The 13485-nt window shown below is 41.9% G+C and overlaps 4 protein-coding genes across 4 annotated transcripts; 3 read left to right on the forward strand and 1 right to left on the reverse strand.

The window, feature by feature from the left end:
• Positions 1-50: 50 nt before the first annotated feature.
• Positions 51-4217, forward strand: IL334_003907 (uncharacterized protein; the record flags this gene model as incomplete). The annotated part of the gene is made up of 14 exons (XM_062935631.1): positions 51-55; positions 124-249; positions 357-448; positions 531-776; positions 862-1675; positions 1747-1892; positions 1955-1995; positions 2054-2186; positions 2242-2324; positions 2401-2627; positions 2704-2789; positions 2860-3143; positions 3211-4065; positions 4176-4217. 14 exons carry the CDS (start codon positions 51-53, stop codon positions 4215-4217), a joined length of 3180 nt encoding a protein of 1059 aa, XP_062791682.1.
• Positions 4218-5840: 1623 nt separating this feature from the next.
• Positions 5841-7182, forward strand: IL334_003908 (uncharacterized protein; the record flags this gene model as incomplete). The annotated part of the gene is made up of 2 exons (XM_062935632.1): positions 5841-6029; positions 6103-7182. The coding sequence occupies 2 exons, from the start codon at positions 5841-5843 to the stop codon at positions 7180-7182; spliced, it is 1269 nt and encodes a 422-aa protein (XP_062791683.1).
• A 521-nt stretch (positions 7183-7703) lies between these two features.
• Positions 7704-9434, forward strand: IL334_003909 (uncharacterized protein; the record flags this gene model as incomplete). The annotated part of the gene is made up of 7 exons (XM_062935633.1): positions 7704-7835; positions 7927-7992; positions 8057-8271; positions 8394-8661; positions 8784-8961; positions 9075-9168; positions 9281-9434. 7 exons carry the CDS (start codon positions 7704-7706, stop codon positions 9432-9434), a joined length of 1107 nt encoding a protein of 368 aa, XP_062791684.1.
• Positions 9435-9512: 78 nt separating this feature from the next.
• On the reverse strand, positions 9513-13176 carry IL334_003910 (uncharacterized protein; the record flags this gene model as incomplete). Its single annotated transcript, XM_062935634.1, has 2 exons — positions 9513-13046; positions 13099-13176. 2 exons carry the CDS (start codon positions 13174-13176, stop codon positions 9513-9515), a joined length of 3612 nt encoding a protein of 1203 aa, XP_062791685.1.
• Between the last annotated feature and the right edge of the window lie 309 nt (positions 13177-13485).

Raw genomic sequence — 13485 nt, forward strand, 5'->3', positions numbered from 1 at the left:
AATCAGTGAGATCAGTGGAGAGGTAGAAGTTACTTGATACCGCAATCAAGATGTCGTGGGTATCGCTTCTTCTAGGCCTGCCATGTATACAGTCATATGTTGACCTGGTACTATTGATCGCAGGAACACAAGTAGTGATGCGTTATCAGCTTCTACATCCTCCTTCGTCACTTCGTTAGTGACGAATATAGTGGTTGCGGGGATTGAGCTGGTGGCGTTTATAGTATTTAGAAGATGGATAAAAGCGATGTGAGTATACAACATAAATCCACCATCTTCAAAACATGGCAACGTAGAGATGTCTACGTAGAATCAGAAAAGGGAGAGTGGACGATCAGACTAATATGCCAATGTAGATACGAGCCAAGGACATATATTCCTCCAAAGGAGAGTCAAGCGATAGTTTTAGGGAAGAACATATTCACGCCTTTATGGCATATAATCATGGGTGAGCCGAGAATCATACTTGCAATCATGTGAAATTGCCTAAAATGATGAATGGGTAACTGATTATCGTTGTTCCTGTAAAGCTGATCCGGAAGAGATCCTTCACAAAAACGGAGTAGACCCATACGTTTTCGTTAGATTTTTAATCATGATGTCAAAAGCAATGATACCTATATGGTTGTTATCGTGGTTGATATTACTTCCTGTGGATTCGGCAAAATCTACCGTTGGTCAAAAAGATGGTTTGGATAGATTCACTTTTGGTAATGTCGCCAAAGATAAACAAAGTAGATATTGGGCTCATTTAATATTGGATTACGCGTTTATATGTGAGTGATCTCTGACCATGTCGGAAGCAGGGGCTGCTGTCGAGATTTACGGTAAGTTGGCTGACGTTGATATCCTTTTTGATAGCCTGGTTCCTTTGGCTCATTTGGGGAGAAATGCAACATTGGCTTGTTGTAAGACAAAGGCATCTTATCAACCCAAGTCATTCTAAACTTGCTCAGGCGAATACCGTCCTGGTCACAGGTATTCCTAAACATTTTTTGGATGAGGAGAAACTGGAGCAGCTATTCCAGCATCTACCAGGAGGTGTGAAGAGGATCTGGCTTAATAGAAATCTCAAAGAAATGCCAGATTTATTCGATCGTAGGACTGTGGCTGTCAACAAGCTCGAATCCGCTCAAGTGAATCTAATCAAATTTGCTAGAAAATGGAAATTGCAAAAAGAACAAAAAGCAGAAAAATTAGAACACAAGAAAAAGCCTATTCCCGAATCATTAACAGGACCTAATAACCCTCAATTGTTACCTGGTAGTGATGGACAAACGCCTTCTGGACCTCATGGACCTGCGAGAGTCATACATCCCGATCCTGAACAAGGTGATGAAAGAGAACCACCTTTCCCGTCGATTGAAGAATTAGGTAAAGCGGATCAACTTGTACCAAGAACCAAGAGACCAACCTATAGAATCAAACCTAAATGGGCTCCATTCGGTTTAGGTTTTCTGGGAATAGGTCAAAAAGTTGATACGATTGATTGGGCAAGAAAAGAAATCGCCTATTGTTCAAAAGAATTGGAAAAAGGTAGAAATCAATTAGAAGCAGATATTGAAAGTCCAGGTACGAGTAATGATAATTATCCACCTCTAAATTCGGCTTTCATCCATTTCAATCAACAAATTGCAGCTCATATGGCTGCTCAATGTTTAACACATAATCAACCGTGAGCGACACTCTCTCCGATCCTTACCCTGGATATGACAATATAGCTGATACGCAACTCTGCACACACAGCTATACTATGGCAGCTCGATATACCGAGCAATCACCTTCTAACGTCATCTGGAGAAATTTGAGTCTGAATCCATACGAACACAAAGTTAGACAGGCTCTATCATGGGCCGCTACGGTCGGTTTGATCTTAGCTTGGGCTACACCGGGTGAGTGATTACAAGACACAGTCCGCTTGAGTGACGCTAATTGTTATGATACGTTCAAACAGTTGCCTTCGTCGGTGCTCTATCTAATATCAAGACTCTTACGGTAAGCTTGTCCTCTGATATACTTTCTGATATCTCGCTCACTAAGCGACTTGCTACAGGACACGTATCACTGGCTTGATTGGATCAACGGTTCTTCCTTCGGTAAACAACTTTTACAAGGTGTTATCAGTGGTATCCTACCGCCTGTTCTCTTGGCAGCTTTGATGGCAATCTTACCTATCGTCCTGAGGCGTGAGTCCCATGCACCTCCTTGGGATACTCACACTGTACTGACGATCGTATCTAGAATTATTGGCATTTGAGGGTATACCAAGTAAGACTGGTGTGGAGTTGAGCTTGATGACGCGATATTTCATTTTCCTCGTCATCGTGAGTGATCCTACTTGGCATTGCACGAAAGCAGCCACGTTCAGTCAGTTACGCTGACTGTGACCTCTCTCTTTAGCATACCTTCATCGTCGTCACCTTGACTTCTGGTTTGATCAGTTCGGTCAAAGCTTTCGCAGATAATCCAGGATCAATCGCTACTACTCTTGCGTCTCAAATGCCCACTGCCTCAACATTCTTCATCACTCTTGTCTTGACCCAGTTTACTGGTACTATGGGTACTTTGCTTCAGATCGTCTCACTTGTTCTGTACTATGTCAAAATTGTGCTTTTTGGTGGATCTCCGTGAGCATCCTATCTCTTCGAGAAGTCTGGATTTCGATAATAACTATATGCTAAATGATTTGTTCGATTCTTGCAGTCGATCCGTATACCGGTCTAAATATAAGCTGAACACTCAAAACTGGGGTACCACTTTCCCTGGTATCACTGTCTATGCTGTTATTAGTAGGTATTAATTCTCTATTGTTTGGATTTCTCTTCTAGTACTATGCTAAATCAACTCGCCCAAAAACAGTGATAGCATACATGGTGATATCCCCGATCATCAATGGCTTCGGTGCGGCTTTCTTCCTTTTCGCATATCTGGTCTACAAATACTTATTCATTTGGGCGCACGATCAACCTCCTGAGACTGACACGGGAGGACTTTTCTTCCCTAAAGCTGTTACTCACCTTTTCGTGGGCATGTACATCCAAGAAGTCTGTATGGCGGCTTTGTTCTTTTTAGCTAGGAACGATGACCAGAAAGCAAGTGCTATCCCTCAAGGTGCTTTGATGATCGTGTTGATTGCTTGTACTGTAAGTCGACTCATTTCCAGCTCGACTGGTGATCTTGAGCTGATAGTATTGTGGTAATATTGCATAGGTCGCTTTCCATTTCACATTGATCAATTCCTATGGTCCACTCATCAATTCGCTCCCTCTGTCTCTTGCCCATTTGAGCTACGGCATGCCTACAGAAAAGGGGCACGAGCAAAGTTTCATTGGAGAAGATTATGAGGAAGGTGCTCAAAAGCCTGACGCAGATCCGGAATTCAACACATCCAAAGAAAGACTGACTCTTAACGCGGCAGGGCAAGGAATGTCTCTGAATGGCATAACGCCTTCTTCATCAAACAATTCACGTGGAAACCATGTTCCGTCTGGGATGTATGGTGGAGAAAAGAGTGTTGAAAATAGGGAAAGGATGGAAGAAATGAACACACCCACTCAAAGAGATTTCGCTTATGGTACAAATGAAGATGATGTTGAAATGGGAATTAGAACGAAGTTCAACCCAGATTTCAATCTGAATTCGAAACCAAATGAGAGTAGTCAAAAAGATGATTTCACAATATCATCACCCACAGCACCTGGACCACCCATCACGACGTTCCCATCTCATGCATCTTCAACAGATAGAGAAAGACCAAATTCGTTGAGATCAAGAAGATCAACAAAGAATGTGAATGCAAACAAGAACGCATCAGGATCTGAACCTGGATCGAAATCAGAAACATCTGAAACTGTTTATTTCGCGATTCCAGGTGGACCAGGTGTTCTCAATCGACATTTAGATGATGGTAATGATCCAAGAGCATTCTTCCATCCTGCAACTAAAGAATCTCAAAGAATCATTTGGTTGCCACAAGATGATTTAGGTTTGTGTCAAGCTGAAATTGAGAGGAATGAGAAAGAAGGTGTTAGAAGTAGTATGAAGAACGCTTGGTTAAATGAAAAGGTGAGTGATCGACTTTTTTTTACTTTACGGTTTCCAACGATGGTACCTATTTTTGTGGGGGAACTGTTTATAGGAACAGCTTGCTAATGTTCAATGTTCCAATTGTATAGGGCAAGGTGCAAATATCCGGACCACCCCCTGACGATCTATAAGTATGATGTCGACTATGTAGAATGATGATCTCCGATTGACTTTTTTTTGGTATTCGAGGGGAGAAAGATTGAGACTTTGCGCGACTTATGAAATAACGAGATACGATATCAGGACTTATACATAATCTATGCATAGAGGTTACGGTGATCAGTTTGCCGATGATGGTGGCTGATAGGATGACTGACTTTGCGGTGAGGTTTCGACTCAATTTGTGTATGAGTGTTAAAATGTCGACTTTCAGAGTGATCTGCAGTAATGGTAATTCAAGGTCGAAATTATGGATGGGATTGTAGCATGATGATCTGGACTGAAAACCGCCTGAACATGCAAGGAAGGCAAAGCGTGTTCTTACAGTGCTTCTCAATCAAGACTCGTTTGATCCAATCAAATCTAGTGTTTTCACATAACCTATATATGACATGATTCTCTTCTTCACCTCTTTATGCCTTCACTGACTAAGAGTATGAGGCTTGACAACATGGCGGTAAGTACAATGGTGCTTCTTTTGCCCCTTGGTATATTGGTATATTTGACAGAATTGACGATACCAATCATTCAAACATGGCCCACAGATTCCCACTCCAGAGTTCATCAATCATATCAACCAATTCAGAGTCGACAATAAGGTTGAACTCCACATACGAATGGGAACAACCAATCGATGGGTTATTGATGGATCGTTCACGAAATCATCCAGATCGACCAAAGCTAAACTCCTTCAATACCTGCGATAATAAATCCATAGAATCGAAATGCGTACTGCGTGGAAAGATAAACAAATCACTTTTATCCGAATCGATAATTTCCTTCGAGGCTGTCTCGTTTTTCCAGGATACGAATGTCTGGTCGAGAAAGGCGTCGCGCCGAAGATTAAGATGAATAATAGTATTAATGATAATAATAACAATGATACATCGTCTCGAAAAGATTGGGTCAGATGGTGGTTGTGTATCCCGGACGATCACGAAGGCTGGCTTCGAGATGGAGATACTTGGGGGTTCTGTCAGTCTTGCGGGAGAGAAGGATGCTGAGCAGGGAAATCATGGTAAGTTATTCCGTCCATTTCATTCTATCAACGAATTTACGTTCTATATTATGTTGAACAAATCATCATCCAGTAGTCACGATACCTCAATACAACTCTCGTGATAGCTCTTCTCCGCTTAGAATGTTGCTGAATGATTGAAATACTCCTCATGATTCTGTCTTGCTATGCATGTTGTATACATCCCCATGACACAAACAATTTTCGGATGCTGTGCCGACTTTTCATACGTTTAGCCAAGAGAAAATGAGAATTGTGCCTGAAAACAGAAGCTAATAAGTGTATTGACAACGACGGTCCGAGCGTTGCAATACATGTAGAGAGTTGAGCGATCAAAAAACAAACATCTTCATTCACTATCATTCCATGCATTCATCCGCTCTTGATTATCAGCTCAAATCAGCCTTCGTTGCTTTCTTCCTTGCTTTGTTTTATCATTTCTCAAACCCGATATCGTCAAAAAGTAATCAAACGAGTGAACTTTGTAATCTCGGCAAATTCCACTCCGTTATCAAACGTAATCTCTCGTCAACGCAAACCATAAATAATCCTTATTCCTTATCAAGATATATCAATCATGTCTAAGTCGTCAGATTCCACCCATGTCACTACTTCGAGAAAGGTCAGACCTTCGCCTGAGCTCCCACCTGAGATATGGGGACGCATCATTTCATATCTCAAAAGACCGATGGGGTCTACGGGTACCATAAGAAATCCGAATGATTTCCATCAGCGAGACTTGGCTCGAGCTATGCGAGTCAACAAGGTAAGTGTTCTTACCGATTTCACTACTCTGAATCACAATTTCAATGCTGTATAGCTACTAATAAGGCTGCCAGACGTTTTATCGTTATGCCGCTCCGGTTCTATACGAGCGTATCATCCTATCCGATTTCTTGTTGCTTTTCGATGGTATTGCTGAAATCACACCCGATTCGAAACATGAAGAAATCGGTTCACCCAAACTCGAACTCTTCAAGCACGTCAAGCGACTTGATATCGCGTATACTTCCGCTTCAACTTCAAACATCATTGGTCCATCATTACCTCCTGATATACTTGAACAACTCAATGTCCCTTCACCTGTACTACCGGCTATGACCAACGATATCAATCTCACATTCACCGCTACTTTGAAATGGCTGATTGGATGGGCCAAATCTCCAGATGCACCTAAATTATTCCCTAATCTGCAAAATATTACAGTAGGATCATTCGGGGAGAGACATTGGGATAGATATAATTCAAATTTCACAAAATTAGATTGGGTAGATATGTCAAATTTCCAAATGACGCCTGAATTGAAAGAGGCCGCTGCTGCATTACATCATTTATTCAAGCAGAAGTTATTTGGAAGATATTTGGCGACTTGTTCAAATGTGAAATACGTTTGTGATCACATTTCTTCTGGACCAATGTCATTGGTTTGGAACGATCATTTCCCAAATGACCCAATGCTACAAACTCGACCTACATCAGGTCTTCCAGATGTATTCGTCACCCATTTACTAGATCAGATACATGTCGGAGTATGGATATTCTTAGCTGAAGGAACTACGAATAAATGGATCATCAACCCGATTTTTCAAAGTTGCTCACCTGCAGCCCAGGCTACTGTATACACTTTTATTCAAACTCAAATAATGACACGAAGAGCTTTATCATCAATGCTGAGTATGGATAAAACCACCAAAATCGAGATTTACCAAGCGAGAAATCCAGATATGATGTACAATGCAATGTGTCAGATCTCAGGTGCGACAAGGGATCGCAATGCGTATTCGGATCAAGATTTATGGGATATCATGAAGAGCTGGCTTGGAATACAAGGTCCAGAAGAAGACTTTGCGGATTTCCAACTGATGGAAGAAGATGCAGGTGCATGTCCGGCGTGCGGATTGGAAGATGGAGAAGTGTAAGCGACACATCATGTATTCTATCGGTCCGATAGAAAGGACAACATCGAATAGCAAGTAAAGAGTATCTCAGGATCCGACACCCCAAAACCAAGATTCACAACCAAATCTCTCAAGATAAGACATAGACCGTGCTCCATCTTACCAAAGCTTTTCCAAACCTGCTTTCCGCCCAATTCTGGAACGTTTTCCCCTTTTTCTTCTTTCTAATTCTCTCTAATCGCTGTAGTTCTTTAATTATTCTCTTCTCGTACCTCTTTTCAATGCTGTTTCCACTGAGACCCAGTGCCAAGGAACAAACACCATGCATATATATAAATACATTATCATTCTGTAATATCATCCTAAAGGTGAACAAGAAAGGTGGAGGTCTGTGCGCTAAAAGATCCCACTAAACGCGTTAACTTTGCCGACGCGTTCGCTGAACTGGAGAAGAAAAATCAAAAATATGTTATAGCAATCTGAACATTACAGATAATTGTCCACACAAAAAAAGGTTGGACGAGCAGGTACGACACACTAAGATGTTTATAGCTATCATCGGTACTCCTTCCTCAGGTAAACGGACTGTACTTGAGTATCTTGAGAGAAAATATGGATTTAAGAGGGTCAGACTCGATAGGAAAGATGGAACTGAGATTGATAGTGCGAAAATAGTAAGTGTAATCTCTTTGAGATACATGACTCAATGAGAGAAACGAAGAGGTGCAGATAAGTGTAATGTTGACATCAATGAATCCACTCAAGACTGGAAGCGAGCTTGGTCAACCTATGAATAAACTTACAGTGTCCTCAACTACAACTCCTTTACCTGTAAGCGCATGTTCACTCTTACACTCGTCTTTCCGATTGTATATACTGAACATTTCCTAACTAGTCAACACCGCTTGCGTCCCCTTCGTCTTCATCAGATCTCACATTCTCATCGCCTTCAACTTTACTTGACTTTATAACGAGGAACTGGCTATCCCATCACGTTACTACGGATTTAAGGACATACGAAGAAATTGATCCATTCGTCAAAAGACCTTTCTTTTTGTGTGTCAGTCTCGATGGACCCATATTGACACGTTACGAGCGAGAGCAATCAAGGTAAGTCCAATCTCAATTGAACAAAACTTCGTTCCATTCCCTCGCTAGACTAGACTGGACTGTGTACGATCTGACTTGAATTCATTCATTCATTCACTTATTCATTGCTTGATTGATTATAGGTCGGAAATTCCTTTGTCCCTAGAACAATTCATAGAGACTCATGATCAGCTATTGAATGGTCCACTACCTTCCTTACCCTCTTCTTCATCATCTTCATCATCGAAATTATCTTATCACCCTCAAACAGACTTTAAGAGATCACTCTCGTTGGCCGAGATCTCGATATGTAACAATTTCCCTACGGTTGAAGCTTTAGAAGGTTATTTGGATAAATTGGATTTGATTAATGAAGAAAGATTAAGACCGGGTTGGGATACTTATTTCATGGTAAATTCAAATTTCTCTTCTGAATCCAGATTATCTTTTCTTCCCCTTCCCCTTTTGATTTCAGAAATGAGGATTCATAACGTATAACGTAACTGACGCAATACCTCAAAATAATGATTTAGACACTGGCATCACTAGCATCACACAGATCGAATTGTATGAAGAGACGAGTAGGAGCACTACTAGTCCGTTCAAAAAGGATTTTATCAACTGGATACAATGGGACTCCAAGAGGAACCAAAAATTGTAATTTGGGTGGTTGTAGAAGATGTAACGGTTCAGCAAGAGGTGGTGAAGCTTGTAAGTGTGGATCGTAGCCCTTCCTTCCCCCCTCTTTTCATCAGGGAATTTCCTACTCAGTATCATTGCAATCGCTGATTTGGTGAATGGATACATCATTCGCTCGTTGACAGTGGACGAATGCCTCTGTTTACACGCGGAAGAAAACGCCTTGTTGGAAGCTGGAAGAGAGAGGATAGGTGATGATTCTGTTATTTACTGTAATACGTGAGAAGACTTCTTCATACTTCCTCGTCACTTCCCCTCTGCCCTGACCTTGTCGACACGTACATGTTCCTCCATTACTCATATACTGACACTTGGTTTTCTCTCTCGATAGATGTCCATGTCTTCGATGTTCCGTCAAAATCGTTCAATGCGGTGTTCGTGAAGTGGTTTACAATCAAAGTTATTCAATGGATGAAGCTTCTGCAGCTGTTTTGAAAGAAGGTGGTGTCATCTTGAGACAACTGCACATGCCAGAAAAGATATAGAACAAAAATGTTATATGCATACAACAATGATCCACATCAATAAAATGCAATGACTTCCCGTCACTCAGTTGATTCATACTACAATGTTAACAAAATTGACGTTGCGTTCTCACTTAGATCCAGTTGATCACCTTTCAAAGTTTCCCAACGAGTATCCTCTGTGTCACCTAGATCGTCTAGACTGAGTTTTAATGCTAGCCAGACTGCATCTCCATCTCTTTTGCCCAAATTCTCATATACTTCTTTCGTCAATTCTTGTAATTCTTCTTGAACTCTTGTGTCTAGGAAAGGTCGAAGTATAACGATCATATCCCAAATAATACTATCTTCAACAGGAACTTCTTGAACGATAAACAAAGCCACCTTGAGGATGGATATATGAAGTTTATGTGAAACGGTGAATTTATCCATCCCTCGTCGTGCATTTCTTCCACCTTGGGGGGTTTTGTTTGTTAAAGCCGATTTTGAATCTAATTCTTTTTGGTTATTAAGTAAGATCTTCATTCTTGGCCAAGCATGATCTAATACTCGTTTAGACATGAAATCTCCAACTTGTTCACATAATTTAGCTATGCATTGAGCAGCTTCAGTGACCACATAAGGTTCTTTATCGTCTAATCGATTCAATATCGAGTTCCAAGATTTATCAACTAATGGCAGTAATTCAGTTTCTCGATTTCCCTTCGTTAATACTGGTACAGCATTCGATATTAATGATAATATCCGCGAACGAAGGAAAGGCGATTGGTGAGTCAAGAAGAATATTGACTTCTCAAGTATCCGTATACAAACTGTCTGTGAACGGGTTGGAGGTATTTCGGAATCATCCGTATTTGATGGCGGACTACCTTCTTCTTCTTCTTCTTCTTCGTTCCCTTCTTCTTTGTTTTCAAGCGGAATATCTTTCTTACCCCAAGCATGCTGAGGAGCTCTCCCAAGAATATCGCCAATTTCCTCCCGTCTCTTCTCGTTCCTATCTTGCCACCAAGTGAAAAATTTATTGAAATCTTCGTCGGGATTAGGTGGCCTCTCAATTCTTCTCATTTCATCCATCTTTTGTTTCCTTTCCTCAGTTACACCTTCGATTTCTATTTCATCGTTCATGACCTCTATCAAAGTGCCTAGGACAGCTAGCAGGCTACTGGCCAAAGCCTCATAGCCATGATAATCATCTAACGCATCGAATATCTCATCCACCAGATCATGTACCATAGGTACTATTTCCACGCCTACTAATCGGATCATAGCTATCAATACTAATGGGGCAGTAGGCGAGAGTCGATTGGGAAGGAGATGAAGAGTAACGTTATTGATTACGTAGTCTACATTATCCAGAACCATATTTTGAGGATTTGAATAGCCTATGTGGTAAGCTATTTGATGTAAAGCGGTGGTTGAACACTCTCGGATTATTGGTTGAGGCGAAGCAAGATGAGCCAAAAGGGTGTAAAGTGATGTGAGCAGAAGCGGGCGAAAAGCAGACGACAGTATCTTTGAAATCAATGTCAAAGTTTCCAATGATAGACAGGTAAGCAGAGATCTTTGCGCTTGGTTGTGTAGTCGACTAGACTCGGCAGATGTTCTTGTGTTAGATATAGATTTTCGATCAAGTAGAGTCGTGAGTGTATCGATCCCTTTAGTCCTTTCAACTGGTATCAATGCTTCAGCATTTGGATTTTCTTTGTAATCCGGCTCTTCTTCTTCATCGGCTCCATCTTCATCTTCATCGATTGTGACAAGGATTTTGACGATTTCCCGAGCCACTTTCCTTACCGCTTTACTGATTCTGCCTTCTATACCCTCCACTTGTGCGTTCGATATACCTTCTAAAAGCTTCTCGCAGACCCATACTGCCGAGACTGACTTAGAGACTTGGCGGCTACGATTTGCCTTTGCGAAGAGGATGAAGTACTCTACAGAATGAAGAGCTGCTTCGCCTCCTGCCGCTCCTAGCGAGGTGAGCATATCACCCAAAGAGCGGGTGGTGCCTTCTGATTCGACATAACGAAGAGGAAGGTGTGGGAATTTCGAGTCTGGTTGACCCGTCACAATCCCGTTATCCAGCAGAAGGGGAACACCATCAGGAGATGATCTTTGCTCCCATCCCAATTGAGTTAATCTTTCTGAAGTATTTTCAGACGATGACCATCCGCTTGGACGACCAAATTCCAGACAGTTCAGTAAAGCCCAACTCCATCTTTCAACTCCTCCACTTGGTCCCAGCAGATCAGCTATTGCATTTCCCGTGCGAGTATCGACCTGCACGTCGTTTGTATGTTCAGCAATTGCAGTGATGAGTCTTGCGACTTCGTCTACTTGAGTGTCCTGTTGTGATGTCACTAATCGAGGGAGGGAATTGACCGCAGTACTGAGTAAGTCCAACACAACCGGTTCTAATGCTAATTGTTGGTTCTGTGCGAGGAGATTCAAGCTCCGCTTGGCATCGTGTCGCACAGGATCAAAAGGATCTTTCGATAACGATAGTAGAGATGCTAAACAGCGAGGTTGTAGGGTAGATAGCGATTCATGACAATGTAGTATGAGTGAATATGACAGCGAAATGACCGCATGTCTAGGCAGATCGGAAGTATGTGATGACAAAGCAGATATGATTGGGGGGAGTGCATTTTGTAATTGAGTCGACGTGAAGATGAGATACGAAGCGGTAAGTGGAGGGAAGGGATTCGACGATTTCGATGAGGTTGAAGATGTAGGTGAAGGTGGGGGAGGCTGACCAGGCGGTAGAGGCTGAGATGCAGAATTCCATTCCTCAGCTAATTGACTTATATCCTCCACCACAGGTCTAATCAATCCCAACTCTCTTAATTCCTTGTCGTTCAGGGTGGAAGTAACTATTTCTTCTATTAAACCTAGAATTTGTTGGGCTACCTCTCCCTTGATTGATTTTCCACTGCCTTGAACGATCTTCCCCATTGTACTTATGATTCCAGGAAGGACTGCTGCTAACACTTCATGTTTACCTTTCAGGTACGTTTGAACCAATGGACGTAGTAGACGGAGGGAAGACAGTTGGAGTGAATGATATGGGGGAGAAGGTGAAGAGGTTTCAAGCAAGAAAGTGATAGTTTGAAATAAAGTGGGAAGGAGTGGTGATGTCGCTGTTGACACTTTATCTAACATGGAAGGAGTAGGATGTAGAAGACCAGATTCGTGTTCTGGTGTTGGTTTGAGTAAAGATGATAATAGATTTACAGCTTGAAGTTGTACTTCTTGATTGATTTCTTTCCCCTTTCCTTTTCCTTTTCCTTTGTCTAGCACACTTCGAGGTACGACAGCTGCGACGCATAATTTCCATAGTTGCTCCCATGCAACGACGTCCATTCCTCCTGAACATTTCCTCCATGCTTCAGTCGTATGGGCGAGAAGTCGAAAAGCAGATTCCAGAAATTTATCAGGTAGGTTAACAGGATTGGACTGTCGAAGGATCGAAGTGAGGGGGAAGAGGATATAATTGATCACTGCTGGATCCAGAGAAGACTGAGGCAGATTTGATAGTTCTTGCAAGAGACTGTCCAGTAGTCTTGAATGTTGAGAATGTGGAGTTGGCGCTTGTGAGCCTATAGCCATCAGAGCTACACAAGTAGGTTTGACCTATTTCTCAATATTAGCAAATACCTCTCGAGCCTATATATCGATTACTTACCTTGCGAAAAGCGTCCATTCTCCCTTCTCTACTCACCATATCGCCTTGACCAGTGGACTGTGCGGTGGCAGCTGGCATATTGAGTGTGATTTCCTTTGTCAAGAAGATGGCGGACCCAGAACAGATTGACAGAGGTTGTTTGAGAGTATGATTCTCAATTCATTGGACTGGAAGAAAAACCATGGAATATTGCTCAATATGAGCAGAAGTGTAGGCAGTTTTGAAGTTGTCGATTGAGAATGCCTTGATTGCGAAGCATATGGTGAAAGAACGGAAAGTCTATCAACTGACTGATTCTCTGTCAAAATAGTTTGCTCGAGACTTGCAGTCATCCAAAGTGGAGGGAATTGCACGAGGGATTTGATTCCGCTCATTAGGAGAGAATCG

The sequence above is a fragment of the Kwoniella shivajii genome, chromosome 5 (assembly GCF_035658355.1).
Source record: "Kwoniella shivajii chromosome 5, complete sequence".
NCBI classification, from domain to species: domain Eukaryota; kingdom Fungi; phylum Basidiomycota; class Tremellomycetes; order Tremellales; family Cryptococcaceae; genus Kwoniella; species Kwoniella shivajii.